Source organism: Netta rufina (genome assembly GCF_964035555.1).
Source record: "Netta rufina genome assembly, chromosome: 26".
Taxonomy (NCBI): Eukaryota; Metazoa; Chordata; class Aves; order Anseriformes; family Anatidae; genus Netta; species Netta rufina.
In genome coordinates, this window is record NC_140150.1 from 6,479,924 (window position 1) to 6,505,286 (window position 25,363).

The 25,363-nt window shown below is 41.6% G+C and overlaps 2 protein-coding genes across 5 annotated transcripts in view; one reads left to right on the forward strand and one right to left on the reverse strand.

Moving 5' to 3' along the window:
* KCTD20 (potassium channel tetramerization domain containing 20) overlaps positions 1-1,722 on the forward strand; it is a 29,184-nt gene extending 27,462 nt beyond the window's left edge. For all 4 annotated transcript variants that reach the window (XM_084302019.1, XM_084302018.1, XM_084302017.1 and 1 more), the window contains one exon: positions 1,263-1,722. In XM_084302019.1, the coding sequence (XP_084158145.1) occupies positions 1,263-1,555 (293 nt within the window). In that variant the 3' untranslated portion in view covers positions 1,556-1,722. The remainder of the gene's footprint in view (positions 1-1,262) is intronic.
* Positions 1,723-6,829: 5,107 nt separating this feature from the next.
* STK38 (serine/threonine kinase 38) lies at positions 6,830-22,860 on the reverse strand. Its single transcript, XM_084301977.1, has 14 exons — positions 22,649-22,860; positions 21,104-21,236; positions 18,815-18,866; positions 18,547-18,669; positions 17,891-17,974; positions 15,874-15,997; positions 14,820-14,974; positions 13,670-13,772; positions 12,923-12,984; positions 12,231-12,348; positions 11,908-12,031; positions 11,075-11,170; positions 10,748-10,842; positions 6,830-10,134 (listed from the first exon to the last, which is right to left on the reverse strand). The coding sequence occupies exons 2-14, from the start codon at positions 21,232-21,234 to the stop codon at positions 10,004-10,006; spliced, it is 1,398 nt and encodes a 465-aa protein (XP_084158103.1). The 5' UTR covers positions 21,235-21,236; positions 22,649-22,860; the 3' UTR covers positions 6,830-10,003.
* Between the last annotated feature and the right edge of the window lie 2,503 nt (positions 22,861-25,363).

Genomic DNA, 25,363 nt, shown 5'->3' on the forward strand with positions numbered 1-25,363 from the left:
AAGTATTTCCTCAGCAAGGGAAACTGTAAAACTGGTGAATGTAGTGTGTAAAACCTGTTTTCCTCCAGGTTTGTGTCAGGGGAGGGCTCCCATGGGGGTTTTGTGGTGTACTGCAGACTGTAATGTGTGGAGGGGTACCAATAGCTCTCTTTTACTAAGCCTTTATTTTTGTTAAATTACTAAAAACTGAGCATCTTCCTTATGTTACACAGAAATTGGGCAGGAGGCTTAAAAGCTAAGGGAAAATATCCTGTACCTGTAAAATTTGTCTCTTTAGGAAGATAAAAATAAAACCTTGCATCCAGCATTCCTGCTGGTCCCTTAGAGAGCTTTAAGAACATTGTGCTACGTCCTGGGAGACTGTTGTACTTTCATGCTGTCAACCAGCACTACAAAGGACAGGCAGGTTCTTTTAGGGGTCCTTGGAGAATGAGTACTGGCTACAGGGTTGCAGTTACAGTTAAGAAATTTAGTATTAGATAAAATGTTAGCAAGCAGTGTAGTTTATTATTAGTGTAGTGCAGAATTTCTAGAATTCTTAGTTACACAGGCATTTCAGTTACCTGGACCAGATCAGGTCAAAATATTATTAACTATTGTGTGAAACAGTAATCAAAACCTAGACCTAGATTTTACCTCAAAGAACATAAATTACTCAGTCCTCAGATGAAGGAGATGAAGATGGAGGCATCTGTGGTCACAGGGGGATCATAGCTTGTGCTGTCCAGTAGCAGTTTAGGTCTAAGTCCCACGTGCTTTATGCTTCATGATTTTATAGGCCCTATCTCATGAGCTTTTATGCCTTGGTTCCGTGACAGGTGTCACCACATTCTGGCAACCCAGCACCTGGGCTTTGATTATGCTAATGGATTAATTACCCTGTTAATGGGTGTCCCCATACCCTGGCAGCAGAAAGGGAAAGATAAAGCAGGGGGGATGATGCATAATCAGCCTGTTTACATGTTAGGAATGTTTGCCTTATCATTGGTTATTCTAACTGTATTACCAGGGGTCAGAAGCAGGGGGTACAGGTGACATGCCCACAAAATGGCTAATGCTGTGCAGCCATTGATTTTATGACTAATCACAGTGCTACATCATCTTTTCAGGGGAAAAGAAAGCAGTCTTGTAAGTCAGTGATGGTAAATGTGAAATGTGAGCATTTGTCTACTCATTTCACCATGCCCCTGTAATCACTCCTACATAGCTGTTCTTGTATGTATGATCCTTTAGTGCAACTGATTGACTGTCTGTGTTTTCAGGATATCCCACCTGTAAAGAGAAGGTGAAAAGGAGGCCTGGCGGTCGGTCGGAAGTGATATACAACTATGTTCAACGGCCATTCATCCAGATGTCCTGGGAAAAGGAAGAGGGCAAAAGCCGTCATGTTGATTTCCAATGTGTTCGGAGCAAATCTCTAACAAACTTAGTCACTGTGGGTGATGACGTTTCAGAGGACCATGAGGTTATAATGCATCACCCCCCACAGGTAGATGAACTCGATAGGCTAAACGCACCATTCTCCCAAATGGCTGTTAACGATCTACCAGATTAGTCATGGCTCAGGGTGCATAGCGCTGCTTGATGTGGGAACATCTCAGCATAGTTTCATCCCAGGAGATGGAACAAAGACTTCTTGCAAGGTGCTTTATTCTCATTCATCCTCTTACTGTGTTGTTGTATTTCATTTAAAGCATGTTAATAAACATCCACACTCCCTAATATATTTGTGCAATCAAAAGCAACATCTCTTCAAACAAAGAGAAATTGTCATTTGTTTCCACTTAAAAGGCTTCCAGACTGGTGAGTGCTGAATATTTTGCCTAAACTTCAAAAAGAAAAGCAGAAGTATTTAGAAATGACATGAGAGAGGAAATTCTGGGCCTGTCGAAACCAAGCTTTCCTTTACCAATAGGCACTTATGTTTGCTCTTGTGATAATCAGCACCAAACATCAAAGCAAAGGAGATGATACTCTTTTATCAACCAACAGAAATGTTGCATGCTTATGGCAACAAAATACTGAGTGTGGGGGAATCTGTTTACACTGACACCTGGCTTTGCATCCAGCATATACTACTGTTTTAGGGAAGGATGGAACTAGTTTAATAGGAATGTATGCCTGCTCACAGGAATTTCCTGTATATACTTCTGCATAAGATGGTATCACGGTTTTCTGAGAAATTGTTAAATTGATTAAAACAAGGAGACTATACTGAAGGAAAAAGCCAAAAGGAAGACTAGCTGATTTTTAGCAACAAAGTCTGTTTAGTAGCCTAAAAGAAGCTTTTGAGAGGTGGCTGTGCATATTAAAGATTTTCAGTTGTATCCCATCCTTGTTAAGACAAAAAAAAAATCCAGTGGAGCTGAGTAAAATCCCTGACAGCATAAACCTTAGTCAAAATTTCTATGGATTCTCTAAGAAACACTACTCACAGGGCCTGTTGCACCTTTAAAAGGCAAGCTACTTTCTTCCCAGTTTGGAACTGATGGGACCCTTTTGCAGTCAGGCAGGTAAGAAATATCAGTAGTAAATGAGACTTAGTAGAAAAAAGTGCTGGGAACAACTCTACTCTGCTTCTCCAAATGTGTTACAGGACTCTGTATTTAAGGCTCTGTTCATTTTAGATTTGAGGCCAATGGAGCTGTGACTAAGTATAAACATACTCCAGGCTTCTCTGAATTGTGGAACGGGGTTAGAAGGGACCTTAAAGATCACCTAGTTCCAGCCCTCTTGCGATGGGCACAGTACCTCCCACCAGACCAGGTTGCTCAAAACCCCATCCAACCTGGCCTTGAACACTTCCAGGGATGGGGCATCCACAGCTTCTCTGGCCAACCTGTTCCAGTGCCTCACCAGTCTCAGAGTAAAGAATTTCCTCCTTACACCCAATCTAAACCTACTCTATTTTAGCTTTAAGCCATTAGTCCTTGTCCTATCTGTACACCCCCTGACAAAGAGTTCCTCCTCAGCTTTCTTGAAGCCCCTTGTAGGCACTGGAAGGCTGCTGTAAGGTCTCCCCAGAGCCTCCCCTTCTCCAAGCAGAACAACCCAAATGCCCTCAGCCTTTGTTGGAGATGTGCTCCAGCACCTTCATCATCTTGGTGGCCCTCCTCTGGACTTGTTCTGACAGGTCCACATCTTTCTTATGCTGGGGGCCCCAAAGCTGAAAGCAGGACTCCAGGTGAGGTCTCATGAGAGCAGAGCGGAGGGGACAATCCCCTCCATCACCCTGCTTGCCATGCTGCTTTTGGTGCAGGGTACAGTTGGCTTTCTGGGCTGCAAGCGCCCATTGCTGGCTCGTGTTCAGTTTTTCATCCACCAGTACCCCCAGGGCCTTCTCTTCAAGGATGTTCTCTTTCTACTCATGTGTATTTGTGCTTGGGATTGCCCTGACCCAGGTGCAGGCCCTTGCGCTTGGCCTTGTTGAACCTCATGAGATTTTCCCAGGCTCACCTCTCAGTCTTGTCCAGGTCTCTCTGGATGGCATCCCTTCCCTCCAGTGTGTTGACCACACCATGCAGCTCGGTCTCCTCAGCAAACTTGCCAAGGGTGCACTCAATGCCACTGTCCATGTCGCTGACAAAGATGCCAAACAGCGCCGGTCCCAGTACTGACTGCTGGGGAACACAATTCATCACTGGTCTCCACCTGGACATCAAGCTGTTGACTGGAACTCTTTGAGTGCAACCACCCAGCCAGTTCCTTACCCACTGAATGGTCCTGCCATCAAATCCGTATTTCTCAGCTTTAGAGACAATGATACTATGGGGGACAGTGTCAAGTGCTTTGCACAAGTCCAGGTAGGTGATGTCAGCTGCTCTTCTGCTATCCACCGATGCTATGACCCCGTCATAGAATGCCACCAGATATGTGAGGCACGATCTGCCCTTAGTGAAACCACATTGGCCATCACCAGTCACCTCCTTACTTTCCATGTGCCTTAGCAGAGTTTCCAGGAGGGTCTGCTCCATGATCTTGCGAGGCACAGAGGTGAAAATGAGTGGCCTGTTGTTTCCTGGGTCTTCCTTTTTTCCCTTTTTAAAAATGGGTGTTACGTTTCCCCTCTTCCAGTCACTGGAAAGTTTACTGGACTGCTACAGCTTCTCAAATATTTTGGACAATGGCTTAGCAACTTCCTCTAGTTCCCTCAGGACCTGTGGTTGTATCTCATCAGGTCCCATGGACTTGTGCACTTTCAGGTTCTTTAGATGGTCTTGAACCTGATCTACACTGGGCAGTTCATTGTTCTTCCAGTTCCTGCCTTTGCCTTCTGGGGCCCAGACAATGTGGCTGGAGCTCTTGTTGGTGAAGACTGAGGCAAAATAGTTTTTAGGCCTCAGCCTTCTTCATGTCCCAGGTGACCAGGTATCCTGTTTCCTTCCGGAGAGGGCCCACAATTTCCCTAGTCTTCCTTTTATCAGTGATGTACCAGTAGAACCCTTTCTTGTTGCCCTTGATGTCCCTGGCCAAATTTAATTCTAAATAGGTTTGAGCTTTCCTAACCTGATCCGTGTCTGTTTGGCAATGTTTCAGTAGGCTGGTTTAGTTCAGTTATGCTAAAGCCTAGGTGGTCCTGTTTCTGCAGTATGGCATTATCTCTGGGCTTGTTTAACCCCCTGAAGAGCACATGGTGTTCAGCACAACCAGAGCCAAGCTCTCAGGCAAGCAAGCACAGGCCTGTGCTACACAGCCACCATTTCTGGAGAGATTTTTACATACCCACAGCAGATTTGTAGCCAACTTTGACAGAGTGCTGGTGCAAAGAAAAGTTGAAACTGATTCAAAAAGATCAAGAGGAAGACAGCTCCCATATGTTCAGCACAGTTGGCTGGTGTTGAAACCTGTGCCAGTTATGCACCCAGTCATAATCTGGTCATAATTAGCAAAATGGAAGTAGCTATCAGTCTGCCCCTAGACATTTAATTTTGTTGTTGTTGTTGTCAGGATTACAAACTGTAATAGTATTGAAGTTTGTTGTTACAGTTTTGCTTCTATAGCTGTTTTTTGTTTATTTGCCTCAGTGTAAGAAATGTGAATGCCTCTGTGGTTAAGAGTAACAAAATGATCTCTGCGAAGGCATGTACTTGCTGATACATTTAGTTCCCATCTGTATGGATATTCTATTATTTGCAGTGTTTCTGTTATTAGATTATTTCCTAACTGCAGCAAATACATTTCTTATTTTCATAAGTGCCTATGGGAAGATTTCCAAAAGTGCTTCAGGCCCTCCTGGGAATCCCAGGGGTTTCGATGCCTGGGTCCATATGACCACTTTTGAAAAGTCCTGCCCGTGTGTTATTGGAGAAGTGTCCTTCAGTGTCTGCACAGAGGTGGTTTAAGTTGTGTGCAATCACTTTCTATTATTGCTGTAGATTAATTTGTATTCCTGTAGTAGAAAAAGGAAGATGTGGCACACTAATTATCCAGCTAAGGGCCAGACCAAACACACTACTTCCTTTAGTAAGTGAGATGTTCCACAAGTTGAGGAAAGGCAGTGCTGTGAGATTGTCACTCCAACAGTGATGGAGCTTAGCTCCAGGCCCTGTGGCTTTTATTTTTTGTGTGTGTGTATTTATTTTTACAGCAGTGTAAGTTTTAAGTAAATGTGTATTGGTATTTACTTGGAGTTTACATTTGTTCTTCTCTAAGGACCTGAATGTGCTTGTTGTCAAGCACTACCCTTCCAGGACTGTGTCAAGGCATCAGAAGCTGATCAAACAGCTTAGTGCTATATTCTGCTAAAACAAATTTCACTGTTGTCTCTTTGATTTCAGTGTTAGCTAGACCTGAAGGATTCAGTTTGTTAGAAACAGTGACCCCAGCCACTGACGTGAAACGAGCCCTTGCCTAAGGGGTAAAGGGTCGGCGTCTAGTAGGAACTTTCTGGTACTGTGTAATCAATTGCACTTACAGTAGAGGATGGAGTGATCTGTCTTCTGTGCAGTGTTTTGCAGACACTCCAAAAATCCCCTGTTCTTTATTGGCTTTTCCAAGTAATTAGAAATGCATTTTAGTTAGTTTGTTTGTTAGTAGAGTGAATTCCATTGGAACACTGTATCAAGTTGAGAAAAATAAGCATTTCCTTTTTGTCCTTTTTTCAGTTACACAGCATTCAGGTACATCATTTGGTCTTATTCTAGGTATGCTGAAATGTTGACCACGGCATTTATGAACTCCTAGAGATGTATGGTTTCTTCTGTGTATTAAAATATAAATTATACATGGCTTTTTTTGGCTCGTTTATGTTGTTTTAAATGTGGAGAAGAATGGGTGTAGGGTAGACCACTAGGCGGTCATGTTTCCTCACTTCATAAAGTAAAAGTGGCTTGTAACCTAGTCTTCGCAATATATTGAATCATACAGACCATGGTTGGTTGGCAGGGATCTCATCCAGCAGCTGCACAGACGTGTTGCTACCCCTTGCACTGAGAGGGCCTCAAGGAAGTTTACCAACTTGATGTAGTGATGTCCTAAAAGCAGCACATAGCACAGGTATGAGACAAGGGTATTTAACCCACAAACTATGCAGCATGTATAAAAGTGCTGTTTTGGGTTAATATGCTGTGAAAGGAGCTTTCCCAGTCTAACTTGTTCTCTGTCTCTCAGAGGAAAGCAGGAACAGGCCTGCCTTTTATTCTCTTCTTTAGCGTTAGATGTGTTTCAAGAGTTTTTTCAAACATGGTCTACTGTTGTAGCCTTATGCCTGAACAGTTGAGTTTAAAACCTCTTTCAAGTCTGACAGATAGTCAAAAAGAGAGATTCCTTCCCTCAGGATTCCAGTTTGAAAAAACAACAACAACACATGCTAGCAAAATTTTGTTTACTAAGAGGATTTTATTTACACACTACAACGTAGAGATTGTTCCATAAAAAGTTGGTTCCTCCAACATCACACAATACATCTGCCAAGTCTTACAGTGCAATTTGGTAACAGTTTTTAAATATTTGCAAAACACTTTTTCAAATTATAGGGTTAAGGCAGAATCAGGGCACAGTGATAAGAAACAGTGCAGTTTTGTGTTAGGCATGATACAAAGGTGAACTGGCATCAAAACTCAAGTTCTGATTCATTGGAAATCCAGATTAGAATAATTCCTAGAAGTCCAGCTGAAAAAAAATAATAAAAAAAAAAGACACAAATAAACCCTGCTTGCATCTTAAAAAAGATCTAAAAGATACATAAGACAATATGCATCGATACACGAGCCAGCAGCTAATAAAAATGTTTGGCTAACACATTGGTGAGGGAAGAGGTATACAAAAATCTTGATCTGTTAGCAGTGAAATAAGGATCCTGGAAACAACAGGTTGTTGGTAAATGCCTGTAATAGGAAGCAGGCTTATGACGCAACTGAGATACAAAACCTACCACTGTAAAGTGATGTCCAAGGCTTTCAGAGGATTATATGCAGACATCCAACTCCTACTGAAAGACACGGGAATGAGGTACCCTACTGTTGCTTGCACTTCTGAAAAACTACACCCTTACCTCAAAAAAAGTGAACAATCTGAGGTTTCAGAAGACCCTAAAACATATACACTAAAAATGCAAAATACATATAAAGGCTTTCACAGCACATTATCACAACTTATAATTGTATAGTTTATCTTATCTTTGGTATTTATAAATAAAAATTCCAGTCCCTTTACTAAAGGGCTATAATGCAGCTACTGTCTCAAAATCATTTACTCCTAATCCACAGCAATTTTAAAAGATTTTGCTTTGTTAAGTTTTCAGGCAGTAACTAAGCTTTTTTTTTTTTTTTTTTTTTAAGCATTTCAATATTAATACCTCTTAATTTTCCAGTGGTTTATAAAGCAACATTTTCCAATGGTTAAAAGACACTGCAGGATAGGGAGAGAGAACAGTTTGAGAAGTAGCTATCAGCCCTCCATAAAAGATAAAGAGGGTAGAGTGGAGTATTACTGACTAGCTGATAAAAAACCTGATCCTATAAATCATTACCTCAGTTAGCCCTTATTCATATGAGTAATTCCTACTGACTACAGTATTCCTCGTACTTCTATTAAGGCTATTCTTGCAGTTCAGCTTTTTAGGATCTATGGGGTATCTATCTAATTATAGCAATTCATTTAACTCCTAGGACACACAATAAGCACAAGGAGATGGTTAGGGAGATGATGATAACGAGTTATCACCCCATCTTAGCAATATACAGTGCTTTCTGTCCCCCCCAACTCATGATGGCACTCAATTCAAGACATCTAGGTGAAAATTCCCTAAAAGCACCAAAAAAAAAAAAAGACCCTATTTTCTTTAATTTCCTAATCTAGAAGGTTAGGACTAAACATAACTGAAAGCCTTCCTATTACTATGAATTACTATTACTACTGCTCCAGCTTTGTTTTGTCTCTAAACAGCTTTTCTGTCTGTGCTATGCCATTAGTGTTCAGCACCAATAAAAGTTTTCAAAAATCTTAGTTCAAATTGATAAACACAAGAAATTTGAGGTTTTAGAAACCTCAAAGTTTTAAAAACTTATAATTGCAAATTAAAGACTAGTACCAGGCAGGCCCAAAGGTTAATAACTCTGCAGTTCCAGTGGCAGGTGGCAACTACAAGATGGATGCTCATGATTATAAATTATTATAAAAATTAATCAACATTATAAAAAGCTCAGCTGAGGCAGAATCCTCCCTCCCAAAATGCAGCGATGTTCTCAGAGATGTTTAGGCAAGGAAAGACACCTTGGGGCTCTCTTGGAGAGCATTCTGATCATAACTGAATGTACCTTTATAAGTTACATTAGACAAAATTCAAAGAACATAGGGGTCCCACCACTCCAAAGCTGACCCCATGAGGCACTGTCTCAGAGGACTACAAAGGACAGCTGGTTCAGTCATGACAGCAAGACGAGTTCTCAAGGAGTTCTAAAGGAAATCAAGGAGGCTTTGGTCAGCAAGACTTATGGAATAATTTAATACTGTTTTGCTCAAAACCAAGAGCAAAAAGGCCACAGAAGACAGTATTGTCTAAAAAAGATGAAGATGCCAATCTTAAAAGTGGTCAAAAGTTGGCAGCATCAGGATCCAGAAACCTCATGGCTGACCCAACTGTACCCAGCATGCCTACTACCAATGATCAGGTTAAATGAATTCTCCCTTTTCTCTGCCCTTATTCCAGATCCACTTGTGTTATTAGCTGTAGTCTTCATTATCTGCATTGCTTATAGATCCATCTTTTCATACAACAACTGAAAACTGCTGGTGCTTGGTGGAGGAAGTGGCCCATTTCTCTTATTACTGTATAGGAGAAAAAAGTGTTGCGCAATTTTTTTAATTTAGAAAAATATTAAATACCTTGAGGGTCACTTTTAGTACCAAAAGTAAAGTGCACTGCAACTTGAGGCCACTGCGACAAAATTAAGAAACGCTATTGAAGAGGATTTCACATAGCATCATAAAAAAACAGTATTACAAACTAAAGTTAAGGCAATACATGTTGTATCTTTCCACTAGATAGTTTACTGGAGAGTTGTCTACCTCAAGCTGTAATTATTGCTTTATTTCCATTATACTGAAGTCCACCAGGAAAACAGTGCTGGTAGAACTGTCAGATTGAATATGTTAATGCAGAACTGGCAAAATCATCCATATAAACATCACATGCTTTGCAATGTCAAAGTGAAGGCCTGCTCAGATCTCCTGATGGACTGCACAGTCTGGCAAAGAATTTAAAAGGAAAACTCAAAACTCTTGCTCCTGAAGCAGCAGAACATGCTTGCAGCAGAGAGGACATTTTGTGGAAGTTTTCAATGGTGCAGAAAGAACAAATCCTTAGTAACAGCCAAAGTGTGTAACAAAAGAGGGTCTTGAAGTCTTCTCCAAGAGGTGATAGCCCTCAAGTTTTTTTTAAGAAAATGATAATAATAAAAAAGATAAAAAGTTCTTTTATGAGTAAAAAACAAACAAACAAACAAACAAACAAGGTACAGAAACAAAATTCCACGATTCAGAAGTTGTCGTAGGTAAAGGTTAATTACTTTCCTGTTTTCATATAGGATGGTATTGCTCCTCGGGCTGTCAGGCCCTCAAAACGCTTGTATGTATAATTGATAAAAACCCAGTCTTTGTTCTTGTAGTCAGTATCTGGATGGTTAATTGTTGCCACTGAAAGGCATAGGAAAAACAAATTACTATTTGGACACTTCAGTTTATTTTCACACAAAACACTAGATGCAGAGTAGGGAAGAATGCTTCTAAAGAAAAAAAAGTATCATAGTGGTAAGCATTCAGTTTCATTCTACAACACCAATCAAAAACTGCAATAATGTGTTTTTTAAACACGTAGGCAAATGTTTATATGCAATACAAGGATCCTTAAAGATTTACACCAGAACATATTGTCCCCATCTGTCCCACCCTCTTCCCACCCATATTAACTGTTAGACATGCTAGAAAGAATTAGCCAGTGCCAAGAGGCACTTGCAGCACTGGGCTCAAAGGTCCGCTGAAATCTGAATTTGCTGGAAGCTTTGTTGCTTCTTAGAGACGCCCATTCTCAAAGGGCTTCCATTTCCCTCACAAGTCTGCATCCCAGCTCCCAGTACCCAAATTAATAGCTTGCACACCCCTGCATCAAAGACTACTAGCTAAAAATATAATCATACTTAAAAAATAAAAACAAAAATCCTAGGATCTCACTTGCAGGATTGTGTGATTCTCAGAATAACAGGAATGTCACATTATTCTATTGGAAGAGAGGAAGAATCAAAGCATTTACCTGTTGGTTTAAGGATATCAGATTCTGGAAATTCGTCAAAGTTTGAGGTATCATCAATGCTTTTAATCTCTATTGAAATCGCAGCAGGTCTTTCCCTGCCAATAAGAGCAGATTCAGGATCAAAATTTCAGAGGCAGGAGAAAGCAGGATTCATATGCTTCCCACTGCCTAACAGACTCAAAGACTGAAGGCACCTAGACCTCCAGCAAGCTTCAGATAAGGCCCAAAATATTCTCACCCACATCTAGATACGATAAACATCAGTCAAGTTGTTCATTCCCGCTGAACAGGAGGACCAGCATCTAGTTTTTCTGCAAAGCATCTTACCTTATATGCTCCCAGTCAACCCCTTCAAAGAATGGGTTACTCTTTATTTCCTCCACACCAGATGCACCAATTCTGTGCTCCCATTCACAGCAAAATCTGGGATGGAAGGAAGAATGAAAATGAAGGAAAAATGAAAAATGAAAGCATTCCATCCAGAAATGGAATGGCTTTCCAAATTGATAGTACTGTGGTTTCCTAACATATACATGGAAAAGGCTAAGAACTGCCACTTCAGAAACAACACATGAAGTGTGCTTCGCGCCATCATGCCAAATGCTGCAATTAAGATGCAGTATTCCTTCAAAACTGGATAATGTGTCCTTTCTATTTCAGGACAAGCACAGATTAGAACATATAAAGTCTGAAAAGCTAGACATTTATATTTTTATCCTGAGAATGGATAAGTGATTGAGAACACTGAATGCAGAAATAAAAATGAAAGAGTCAGCATGCATTAGGATGTGTGTATGCTCCAGTACACACAATGCCAAAACTCTTGCTATGTTAAAAAAAGCTAGCTCTGGCAAAAAGAGTAAGTCACTTCCAAGAGAAGCCTGTAGACAAAATAAAAAGCAGAAACGTTCATATTTTGCCAGACTAACAGCACTTACATAGGTGCTCCTTTTTTTTTTTTTTTTTTAGCATAGTTCAGTCAAGAGTTCCACTGAGAGACAAATGTATTTGATTAGGGAGTTCAGCATTTGATTAATGTGCTTAACTAAATATGTAGCTGTCAATCATTTTTTCCCATGTGAAGCAGGCTATTGAAGCTATAGAACAGTTTGCAAGACAAAATTAGCGTTGTATTAACTGGCAAACCATATAAATGGCACCTTAAAATAAGATCCTTTGCTTTATCAGATATTGGAACCTCTGGAGGAAATGTGAGCGTCTCTTTCCAATTCATTACTTTCTTGTACGTTTCTTGAGGAGTCTCAGAACAGAAAGGTGGATAACCTGAAAATAAAAATGCAGTCTTGTAAAAAGCAAAAATAATTATTTTAGTTACTAAAGTCTAACACTGCAACAGACAGAACACTTCTCATAAACTATGCAAGCAGCAGATGCTTTGAGATCCTGATCCCAAACACATAAATACAACCAATATCCTGCACCATGATTCCTCTTAAGAACTTAGGCAGTGCCTGTTTCTTACCAATCAACATCTCATACATGATGACCCCAAGTGACCACCAGTCACAAAGCTTGTTGTAGCCTGTCTGCATGAAAACTTCAGGAGCAATGTAATCTGGAGTTCCCACAGTAGAAAAAGCCTGAAACAAATAACATCAGTTACATATATTTAGAGAAAATTTACTGCTATGGAAACAGAACTTAAGCAACAACGGTTATTTTGAGAAAGACATCAGATTGTCTATAAGATCCCTATAAAATAAGATCTATAAGACCTTATGTCTGTAAGATCACTGTAAGATAGTCAAAGTTGATTTCAAAATATGTAAAGAAAAAGATTCAACATGCTTACCTCGAAGAGTCTTAAAATACCACCAGGGAAATAGGTAAAGGTACCTTTGTCTATATATACACACACCTCAAAATGGATCACTAGCTCATTGTTATCTTGTAAATGGCAAAAAAGCATTAGTTTCAACTAGGAGGTATCCGCTATTAATGTAACAATTATGGCAGCACTATCTCAGGCACAGCTTTTCAGCAGCTGGATGAAGGACAAACAGGAGTCACTCCTCTTTTAAAAAGAAAGAGGTGAGTTTTCACTCCAGCCTTGTTCAAAATTCTGACATGGATTAATGCCTGTTGTTTAAATGTATGTACTGTTTGAAAGCAATAGCTCAGAAATTATTTCAAAACAGGTAAATTGTCACTTACCAACTGCCGTCTATTTCTCTTCCATGTTTCTGCTTTCCGTTTGGAATTCATGTTCTGGAAAGCTAAAGGGAATCAGAATATGGATGACTGAATCCTGCCAGTCATCCAACGTACATACATTTTTTTACTCCAAATCCATTGCACTACTTACGAAAATCTCCCTTCCAAGATCAAAAAGTTCACTGAGGCCTGAATAAACAGCTCATTTTGTATTTAGCTGTGCTAGTAAGAAGGTTACAGTCCCCACATGATCATCAGCATAGACCAACATGCTAACCTGCCTCAGCCTTGCCTTGTTTGGTTTACCTGGCACAATTTAAAGGTGCATGCAGAGGCAGACCAGAGTGGTCAGCAGCTTCTAGCAGGCAATTGCTAAACTCCAAGTTATTCCTCATGAAAAAAATGACTGAATATTCAGAGACTACATGCACATTTCTTAATTCAAGTCACGCATGTGATGCATCTACGAGTTGTACCAAATTTTCGTTTGAGGTTTACTATGCGTGCTAAGAAGGGCTACCGCAGAATCCATCTGAAAGACAAACTTTTGAAAATGAAGCTGTATGTGTACATTAAAGTAACTGAAATTATTTTTATAAAAGAAGTCTTACAGAAAATCAAAGCTATACTTCAAGATGCAATGTTACTATTACACTCAAACTGCAGTCTTCTATCTTCACATTGAAATGTGTTTTATCAGACACCAAGAGCAAGTATGCAAATACTTTACAAAGCCAAATAACTTACTGAAGTCACTAGGAAGACTATGGTTCAAGTTTCTATAAAACTCTGTTCTGTGTGCTTTCTTTAGTCCAGTGCACAGACCAAAATCTGAAAGTTTCACGTGGCCCTAGAAACAAAAACGCCCAAAATATATAAAAACAGTATGAGAATTATCATAGCAAGTAGTTTCATACTTCTTTCCAGTCCCTTTATTTTTCTGTAATAAATAGATGCACTCTTTTTCATTACTCATTTTAGCATAAGACTGGATACATACACACTGAATCAAGCTATTAGTACTTTCTTCACTACTATCCAGAGAAAGACTATTTATTAGCACCAATTTACTTGAAGAAGCCTCTGCTCAGGCAAATTGACTGCTTCAGAGTGAAAACAAACGTCTCCAGAGGGAGCTGTAGTCCCTGGATTGTGCAATGACTGCTAGATAGAAGAAACACCTTGGATCTGTCCCAGTGCATATTGTCACCACACTGATTAGGTGCGATATTTTTTTTTCCTGTAACTGAAATGTACATCCTTTTTGAAGTCTTGAATTTATCTGTGCCTAGATGTAGACATATTGAATTACAGCAGTAATTCCAACAGAGCTGGCTGATCTGCTGGCTAGCAGATTATTTACTGTTGGCACTGTTCCATACAAGCTAGTTTTAAGCAAACTTGTAATGAGCAATAGGACAGCAAAACAACCAAGCTTTCTGTAAACTACCTCCAGTAACCATCCAGAATCAATCAAGTAACCTGACGAAATGAGTCTTCAGAAATACATCCTGATTCAGAGGAAGATATCTCTGTGTCTCACTAATGCAGCAGTTAGATCCTTCACATTTGATACTATCATCTACCCAGTAACTAGCAAAGGGTGATTATAACAGATGGGAGACCAAAAGGAAATATCTTTGACTGAGAGGTGAGAACTGAAACTGTGTATTTCAAATTGCAGCTGAAATAACCAACAATAGCTTGAACAATTGTCACAAGAGGCTCTTCCACAACACCCCAAGCAACATGGCAAATATACCTTCAAAGGCTAGGAGGAACAGGGCTATGAAAGAAGTACTGTTTTCTTTCACAGTTCTCAACACTAGTTTAGGTCAATATTAAAAACTACAAGACTTATTTACTATTAAGCCATTGGCCAATTGTTAGTGCATACCTTGCTATCCAGAAGAAGGTTGTCTGGTTTGATATCTCGATGGATAAAACCCAACTGATGAATAGAATCAATGGCTAGCACAGTCTCGGCTATATAGAACTGTGTCTCTTCTTCTGTTAGTGTGTCTTTTTTCATCAACAACGTCATCATATCACCTAGAAGCATCAACCCCACCCCAACAGCAAAGGTAAATACAAATGACTTTGTGTACAAACACACAAACTCCAATTTCACTGATTTTGAAGGCATTTGCAAAGAAAAGAACTAAGCTTTGAAATCTTTGGGAAATCTAAATTGATTTAATATAAAGAAATACATACAGTTTCCCAGCACTTCCGAGAGTTAAACTTGTATTTTCCTTCACATCACTATATGTGAAAGGCTTGTATTGTAGTTGCATTAAGTTTATTGAGACAGCTAAACAGCACAGAGATGAAATAACTGCATAGAAACATCCCTTAAGCAAGAGTTAACTGTGGACAGCCACTCTTGACTACACATCTGAATCACTGATTAAAATATGTACTTTCAGCTACAGAGCTGTTAAAAAAAACAGACTGTGTTTGTTCAGCGTCATTTCAGAAGGCATTCTTGTTTGTATTCACATACATGTATTACAGGCTTTCAGTACAGTTTAAGTGTTACAGTAGTGTTTGCATTCAAGGACAAACATTCATCCTCTGAAAAAAAGACCTTAATTGTTTCTGCTGCAAGCCAGCTAAAAGCAAAGGGTTAGGAAATCAAAAGCTGATGATGGTTCTACAAATAGCTAGCACAGAGTAAGAATAATAACTAGCAGACTATTAAGGCTGTGTCTCAAACATCTGCAGCTAGTACACACAAGCAGATAAGCTAGAGATAAACCTGAAGACCTTAGTACTCTTAACTCCTAAAACGAGATTTTTTTTAGGAATGACTTGTATCCTCACAAAGGTGCAGTACAAACAGCAGTGTACAGTAACCACACATACTCTAGTCCCAGACCACATCTGTAATTAAGAGATTACAAATTCAAAACCAAAAGAAAAGCAGCCTTTTCATTTCATGTGATTACCTCCAGGCAGGAACTCCATAATAAGGTAGAGGTTTAGCTTATCCTGAAAGCTATAGAACATTTTCACAACCCACAAACTGTCTGCCTCCACTAGAATGTCCCGCTCTGCACGAATATGGCCAACCTGTAGATATACATATGCATTTGATTAATTACAAGGCTGTGTTTTTATAAGATGCATTTACTTCACAGACAATTCAAGTATTATATTAAAAAGCATCAAATATTGAAAAGACAACAGCCAAACTTCTGCATGAAGGCAGAAACACCATCTAAGCTTCAACAGTTTCACCCCTAGATATTTTCAGGTAGTAAAAGAGGGTAACATTGAAGAACAAATTCAAAAAATATTCTTTTAACAGAAAAAAAAAAAAAAAAGAGCTTTCGTTGAACTGCTATATTTTTTCCACACTGTTTCTTCTTCCCTCCCCCATCCAAATCTGATAAATCCCAATGAGCACCAACTCGACATTAGCCTTAATAAGGATCTGAAAGACCCTTTTATGCTCTGAGGCTTCCACTGGAAAGTTTACATGGGCTTTTGCCTTCATTCACACTTGAATAACTTCTATATTTATTGCTAGACTTCTGCTGCCATAGGTTAACATATATAGAAGGGCAAAAACGCACAAACCTCATTTTTTAAGCAAGAAATCAAGCTAGAGAAATTTAAACTACCTGCCTGAATAACAAGATTCTATACAAAACGATAACCTACATTTACATTTTCTTTCAACTCTTACAGTATCTGAGTTGTCTTCAAGTCCGAAGTGTACATGTGATAGGTGATACTATGAAAACATTTGTCTTAAAATTAGTTAGATAACAGACTACTCCAAACACAATTTATTAACATGGGAAGATTAAGAAAGAGAAACATATGGTTTATTATATAAGCAGCTTAATTCTATATGAAGACAATTTATTTTTTGTGAAAATTTCTAACAATTAGATCTCTCAAAAAATAGCTCTTTCCAAAAAAGTTAACTCATCCTTCAAGATATAGCTTCAGCTTATTCCAACAGATTTAGACTCAAGCACTAATTTAGCAGCACTGCATAAAATTCCTGTGCGAGAACAATGCTGTTTATTTTTTTGAATGACTACTTCCCGAAATGGAAACCAGTTCCTTATTTTTTGAAACAGAGTGCTTCCCAGATTCATCCCAGTGCTGAACAAGAAATGATTGTGTTAGACAATATTCCCAAAAGTACTAGCAAATATAAGCCTTAAAAACATTAAATGCCGTTACTTTATGTCCATCGATTGAGTCGGAATTCTAGTTGCCATACCACTTTGATATTTGTATCTGATTCCATAAATCAGAAACACAGTAAACCAGCTACTTGATGTCTACTGAATCATCTACATGTAATGGTAAAAGTATATGTAACATACTGTTACATATATACATATCATCATACGTATCATCGTAAACTGATGAGGAGGAACATACAACCATCTTTATGTATCTGATTTCATTTGAGGACTGACCTAGTTCTTGGAAGACTCCACTGCTCCCCCATGCTTTCAAGTAGAAACTGAGTTCAGTCCTACCTTGCTTCAGTATGAAGAGTCTCTTGAAGAGAGTTATAATTGCAACTTCCACGAGGACTAAGCACAGCATTAGACGTTGTTTTTAAAATGCTATTCCAACCATTCAGCAACGTACAACAGTATTTGTTTATAGCCTGTCACCACTACAATAATCTCATTTATTTGAAAACTATATATTCAAATTTTAGCATTGTTACAGGGAAAGGTGTAATAATAATAATAATAATCAAACAGAAAAGGCTTGACCAAACCCACTAGAAGACAGTCCTTATGAGTTCATACAACAATTTTCTGTCCAATTTCCTCCACACAAAAAGTGGAAAAAATCCACCATAATCTTTTAGATAGTAAACATAGACACCTAGATGCCCATTACTCCTCTCTACACATACATCGCAATTACCTCCCAAAGTCACTTAAATCACAGACAGTAGCACTGCTACATAGGGTGGCTATTCACCTGCTCTTTTTCAAGCATGTCAGCTTTACGGAGTATTTTCATTGCATAAACATGCCCCGTATCTTTCTTCTGGACAAGTCGCACCTAGAAAGTATGTAAAAATTTGAATCAAATGAAGTATCATCACCACACATCTTCATGGTTTTGTGTAGGAAGCCCTTGGCCTCTGTTTGATGAAATCTTATCAGACTATAAGAACAAAAAAGCACTACATAGTGCATGTTAATGTCAAACAAGTTCTCTTAATTGTAAGATATTAAATCATTGTAACAGGGATGATATTCAGCAACCACACACCTAAATCGGACAGTCCAAAGCCACTTTCCCCAGAAAAGGCCACCAGAACAGAGCATTGCAAGTGACCCTCAAGCCCCCTCTGTTCTCCAAGACCAGCCCCAGGAGATCAGAATGAAAGTACACTGCCAGATTTGTATTTAGCTTGCCCATCAAGTTCTTTTCAACTGCATTAATGTTCTTTTAAAACATGTAATGTTTTTAAATCAGTATTTTTTAGGCATAAAGACAGATCCACGTGTTAAGCTAAAACTACTCTGCAGTTCCTGCAACATTTGTCTTTCACTTGTGTGAACTACATAAGCTTTTGGCAAATACCAGCATTATTTGAAAATACTTCTAGTCATCTTTTCTATACTTACCTCTCCAAATGCTCCTCTGCCTATTACTTTTAAAGATTCAAAGTCTTCCAAACCAAGCCTTGTTCTCTTCAGACGAAGAAATTCTGTTTCTTTTTGTGCATGTGCTGACCTCCTGATTCTCTTCTAGAGTTTATGGAAAATAAAACAAGGCTGCAGTTAGGCTCCATGAAGATCAAAGCAATTCCAAGTAAAAATGCTAGCTGACCATTTTTATAAGCAAATCACTTGTACTACTAAACTGTTAAAATAATTTTCCCGTATTAATTACCTCTTCGTCTTTTAAGCCTTCTTCTTCCATCATTTGTTCTAGCTTCTTTTGTCTAAAAGAGACAGAAATTAGAAGAAAGTTGCATCTTTTAACTTTTTTTTTTTAAAATCACATACACATATCCAATACCTTTGGTCTGTGCTTGCTGTGAAAGGAGGATGTAATGCCAGCAAGTAACAGTATATCTGATTCTCCTTTATATATCATTTACAAGACTAATCTTGAATAATCTAGTGTTACTGTTTTACCATTCTAGCAATTTAACTTTCTAATTTCAATAATCTAAATCTGCCTTGAGTTTCACATGTCTTAATCAACTATATATGCTCATTGTATAGGAACACAGATCCGGTTCCTGTCACTCTGTTTGATAGCTAGATAAGTCACTTAAGGCCAAAGCCGTAATAAATATTGAGTCACCAAAGTCTCACTTATTCTAGGGACAATTAGCTATCTAAACAGCTTTGTGGATCTGCACTGGATTTCTCAGCACCTCAGATGCATTACACGCAAAATGTTACTCTCTATTTCATAATACCTGAGATATCCAAAATATTTGGGAAAAGGACACATCAATACATATTCTCACATCTAAAAAATCAGAAATTATTATTTGGGAGCAAAGAAATAAAGGAAATAAAACTTCATGGGGGGAAGAGAGGGAAATGTCTTAAGGGATCATACGTTATTATTACCCTGTGGGAACTTTTTCCCAACAGTGATCACATTAATAGCTCTGAAATTCCACAATTGGGGTTGTGTTTTTGTTTTTTTCTTTGCTCCCCCCACTCCTCTTCTGCTCATATTTTTTTGCACAACATTGCAAGTGTACTAAAATATTCCCTGTCTTTATGCAAGTCATCCATTGCAAGATCCTCTTCCGGTCTCCTGCCACTACACAGCTACTGTGATGTGATGATAATTTGAGCTATTGCTTCCACAATCAGGCACATTTAAATCGCTCTGCCTTTATTTAAGTACCCAGTCATCCAATTTCACACTCAAAAAGGTTACTCCAGTAGCAAGAACAAAGACTGCTGCTGCAACACCCATAATTAAGTAGCTCACCATGACTGAGTGATGCTGAAATTCCCCTAAACGTCCTTAATAGGACCTATCTGTGCTTCAGTGAAAATTTTATTAATACTATTTAAACTCCAAATTGCACAGCCACAGATATATCAATCTTTTTTTTTTTTTTTTTTAAAGAAGTATACCTTAGTATGTTTGTCCAAGTTTTTAGAAAAAAATCATCACTGAGGTTTTTGGAGTAGACAATAACACTCATAATTAAAAAAGCAAGAACTATGCAACGACAAAGCAAGGAATTAAATCAGTAATATATTCTGTTTTGATTAGGCCTCAAGCTCTCATTAATTTGAAATTTTGGAGAAAATATATACACAAGATAGTATTTCTTTCTAAATTATTTCCTCATTTCTGCAGTTATTGTAATTAGCAGGCAATCCTCTTGGAACAGGTTGGATTTTTGGCAGCAAGTCTGCAGGCAAATAAACACTGAACCTTTTTTGAAAATTCTGATTATAGACTACATGACAAGCAGGGAGCATGCCAGAAGTCCCAGTGCTACAACTTGAGTGTGTTCAGCACATTAGAGGGTTCCAGCCAAAAGAAAACAAATACAATATCTCTCAGATAAATTACTTGGTATATTTTGGCCAATATATTTAGAGAGATGTGATAGCTTCTGTTAACTCAGACAAGAAGTAAGCATTAGGTGACAGCTCTTACAGCAATCTTCCACTGCCTTTCAGATTACCTTCTCTTATCAGGCAACTCAGTCACAATTTATAACCCAAGCTGAAACTGATGCTATAAAATTGATTTTAAATATTACAACCAGGTACGTAAAATGAGAACAGGCAACAGAACAGACATAGGCGGACAAACACTTGTAAATGTTGGCTTTCAGCTTCAGAATTGTATTTGAGTGATGCCAAGCACATCTTAGGGTTAGTTTCTACTTAGTCAAATAATCAAGCACACTTTAAAATAAAATAAAAATTGGTAACAGTCATATCACTTTTGCATTTGCAAGCATGTTTCAATTAATTTTAGAAGAAATTCCAGCCTAAATTACCATGGGATTCAGAAATCCTGCAGTTGCCGCTGGGTGCTCATGCCAAGCCACAGCCAGGTACCCATCTCAGGAGCTTAGGTACACGCTCAGCAAAGATTTTCTATTTTTGCTCTGGATCCAGACAACTAAACGCAATTAGTATGTATGTCTGGCTCATATCCAGGAATGGAAGCAAGAAAGAATTTTACCTCATTTCCCGTTCTTCATGCTGTGCGATGAGATTGCTATAGAAGTTTTCTAATGTCACCTTTGTCATTGTAACTCGCTCCTTGGTATGATTGCTCATGGATGAGCACGGTGTTGGGCCTGTCATTGCCATGGCTATTAGGAAAGAAAAACAGAGGAAACATTTGACATAGTAAGTGACAAATTACCTCCAAACAAGAGATACAATCAGTTAAGAGACGCTTATTCACAGAGGTCAGAATTATGATTTTAATGAAATATTAGCAGTCCAGTTGCCCAAACAACAACTAAACAGGGAAAAGTCTTACAAAAAAAAGTACAAGTCAAGCTTCCTGTTTTGAACATTTTTGATCTGAGAGTAAGAGGGAAGGAAGCTTAAGAAACACTATGCCTCAAAAACCACAATTTCAGGCAGCACCGAAAATGTTTATTTCTCCCAATATTTTCTCTCTTTCAGCACTTCTCCAATAAACGTTGAAAGTTCAGAACATCACACTGATCTACACAATCCAGAAGCTCCCTCTGACCCTTGCAGAAGTAAATCCAGCAGTTGCCTGCCAACTCCTTGGCTGTGAAATCCTGGTTCAAAATTCTGAAAGCCATCCTGATAACAGAACAACTGAGGAAGAAGAAAAAGGTATTTAGCTGATTTTAAGCACTCTCCCTTTTACTGAATGATTTCACACAGAAAGCCGGTAAAACACAGTTGCTGCCTTCGACCAAGCTGGAGTCAAACAACCCACAGTCACCAAAGACCTAGTTTAAGTTCCCTATGTTTACAAACCGGATTCTCTCAAGAAACGTTTCAGTGTGCCCCTCGCGACTGGCAGAACAGCTTCAGGGCATAGCTGACAACCTAACTCCGCTTTCTAAAACGCAACTACGGTTCAAAGATTCCAAGTATAAAACTACGTCTCAGCCTAGTTTCCCCGGTGGCAGCGTAACTCCCGGGCAGGTAACCGAGCTGTGTCACCGTTACCAGACGGGTTGGACGCTTCCTGTTTCGCAGTACCGAGGTGCCAGGACCGTTTCACGAGCCACCCTTTGCCGTTTACTTTCCGCAGCTCGTTGTAAGACGCCCCCACCGCCGCCGAGCCCCTCCGGCCACGTTGCCCAGGGCAGCGCCGGGCCCGGCCGAGGGGGAGCCGCTGCCGCCGGCGGACAGAGCGCGGAGGCGACCTGACAGGAGGGGGCTGCGGGGGCCTCAACCGGGGACGGGGAAGAAAAGCGAAACCGAGAGGCTGCAACGCCCAGCCCAGACAGGTGCCGCGGGCTCGGCGGCACCCGCGGAGAGCGGCGGGGCCGGGCGCTCCCGTACGGCGGCTAGGCACCGCGCTGCGGACGAGGCGGTCGCCGCCGGCCCGGGACGCGGAGGACACCCGGGCCCCCGGCCACCCCCAGCCTCATCGGAGGCAGAGGCCCGGGAGGGGGGAAGGCGGCCGCCCACCCCCGTCGTGGCGAAGGGCCCCGGGGGCCGGGGGGGAACGGACACGGAGCACCGGCACGGCAGCCGTGGGCCGGCGCGGCGACGAGGCGGCGGCGCTTACCGGAACCCCCCGGGAAGGGGGCGGCGAGGCGCTGAACGCGACGGCAGGATGCCGTCGGCACAGCGACGGCGGGACGGGGCGGGGCGGGGCGGGGCGGAGCGGAGCGGAGCCGGCGGGCGGGGCCGGGGCCAAACGGACCGCGCGCCCCCGGGGAGCGAGCAGAGCCCCGGCTCCGCCACCGCGGTCCCCCCACCCTGAGGGCGACGCGGACGGGCTGAGCCCCAGGAGCCCCCCAGGGCAGGGCGCATGCGCCACCATCCTCCCGGCCCCGCCCCGCCCCGCCCGCTGCCCAAGGGCGGGGGCTGCCGCCAGCCCCACGCTCTCCGCCCACGACGCAGGCGCGCGGCGGTCTCGGGGGGCGGGGAAAGCGGAGCTCCTCGGCGCTTGCGCGCTGCGTTGTGGGGGCGGGGAGGTACGGTCACCTGGGTGGGGCAGGCGAGGGCGCAGCCGGGGGCTGTCCCCACCCCGCTGCAGGCGACGATAAAATCCGCGTATTCTGGGTCAAATCAGTCTTTGAGCTCACCTAGAGGAAAGGCTGCTTCAAGCCATAAAGCGGCAGCCTGTCTGCAATGCTCATGCAGGCATGGAGGAGCTCTGTCCTCTTGCCTCTGTCAAAAGGCACCATAACCTGCAGGTTCTCCCCACTTGTTGACAAGGGAGTGGTTCGGGAGCATCTTAAGTGGGCTTAATGCACGCAAATCCATGGTTCCTGATGGGATTCATCCATGTGTGCTAAGGGAGTTGGCTAGAGGTCATTGCTGAACCACTCTATCGTCAAAGGTCCTGAAGAACGGGAGAGGTGCCTGAAGATTGAAGGATAGCCAGTGTCACTCTGGTCTTCAAGAAGGGCAAGAAGGAGGATCTAGGAAACTACAGGCCAGTCAGTCTCACGTCTGTCCCTGGAAAGGTGTTGGAACAGCTTGTTCTGGATAGCATCTCTAAGCAATTGGAAGAGAAGAAGGTTATGAGGAGTGGTCAGCATGGATTCAGTAAGGGGGAGTCATGCTTGACCAACCACATTGCCTTCTATGATGGCATCACCAGCTGGGTAGATGAGGGGAGAGCAGTGGATGTCATCTACCTTGACTTTAGCAAGGCTTTCGATACTGTCCCCCATGACATCTTGCTAGCAAAGCTGAGAAAGCGTGGGATAAATGAGTGGACGGCAAGGTGGGTTGAGAACTGGCTGACTGGCCGAGTTCAGAGGGTGGTGATCGACAGAGCAGAGTCTGGCTGGAGGCCTGTGACTAGCGGTGTTCCCCAGGGGTCAGTGCTGGGTCTGGTCTTGTTCAGCATCTTCATCAATGAACTTGATGAGGGAATAGTGTCTGCCGTCAGCAAGTATGTGGATGACACAAAGCTGGGAGGAGTGGCTGACACACCAGAAGGCTGCGCTGCCATTTAGCGAGACCTGAACTAGCTGGAGAGATGGACAGGAAGAAACCAAATGAGATTTAATAAGAGCAACTGTAGAGTCCTGCACCAGGGAAGGAAGAACCCGAAGTATCAGTACAGGCTGGAGGATGGCCTGCTGGAGAGGAGCTCTCAGGAGAAGGACCTGGGGGACAACAGGTTGACCATGAACTAGCAGCATGCCCTTGTGTCCAAGAATGCCAAGGGGATCCTGGTGTGCATTAAAAGGAGTGTGGCCAGCAGGTCAAGGGAGGTGATCCTGCCCTTCTACTGTGCCCTGGTCAGGCCTCACCTGGAGTACTGTGTCCAGTTCTGGGCTCCCCGGTACAAGAAAGACAGGGATCTCCTGGAAAGAGTCCAGCGGAGGGCCACAAAGATGATACGAGGCCTGGAGCATCTTCCCTATGAGGAAAGGCTGAGAGACCTGGGTCTGTTCAGCCTGGACAAAAGAAGACTGAGAGGGGATCTCATCAGTGTGTATAAATATGTGAGGTGTGGGAGACAGGGGTATTTGGACAGCCTCTTTTCAGTGGTTTGTGGGGATAGGACAAGGAGTAATGGTCACAAGATGGAGCACAGGAAGTCCCGCACCAACATGTGAAAAAACTTCTTCCCAGTGAGGGTGATGGAGCACTGGGACAGGCTGCCTAGGGAGGTTGTGGAGTCTCCTTCTCTGGAGATGTTTAAGGCTGGTCTGGACACCTACCTGGGCAGCCTGCTCTGAGGAACCTGCTTTGGCAGGGGGACCCAATTACCTTTTGAGGTCCCTTCCAACCCCTTTGATTCTGTGATTCTCTGTGGTGGAGGGAAGGTTGTTTTGTCCTTACCCACTCAGGGGTGACATACATTGCGTCACCATGTAGTGACCACAAGGGTGAGGCATAACCAGGCATATGTGCTGGCATACCAGTGCCTCAGCCTCCTGTACCTGAGGCACAGAAAATAGCCATGCAGGCTGAGGGAAGCACATCTGTGAGGGCAAGTCGACTGACCTGCACAGTATGGCAGACAGGACAAAGCCTTTTCCCAGGAATTATGAGCTTTTTGAAGTCAAGTCCTCTTGGTGTCATTGCCTGACTCTAAATTAGTCTCCAACAGTCTGGAGATTTGTTAAGGGGAAAAAGGTCTGCCACAGCCCAGCTCAACAAAACTGTTATTTGGGCAGTACAGTCTGTTTTTCTCTGAGCCTGCTTCTGCTCCCAACCCTTACTTTATCATTAACATCTGAAATTACCCATTTTAGTAATGGTTTGATTGGCCTTGGAGAATCCAATGGGGAGATCTCTGTGAAACAGCACAGTG

Coding starts and splice junctions, on each gene's coding strand:
- STK38 (XM_084301977.1), bottom strand. CDS start 21,234: ATGGCAATGACAGGCCCAACACCGTGCTCATCCATGAGCAATCATACC. Junction 14,975..15,873: donor TATGGAGTTCCTGCCTGGAG/GTAATCACATGA, acceptor TGATGCTTCTAG/GTGATATGATGACGTTGTTG. Junction 12,985..13,669: donor TAGTCTTCCTAGTGACTTCA/GTAAGTTATTTG, acceptor GATTCCCTTTAG/CTTTCCAGAACATGAATTCC.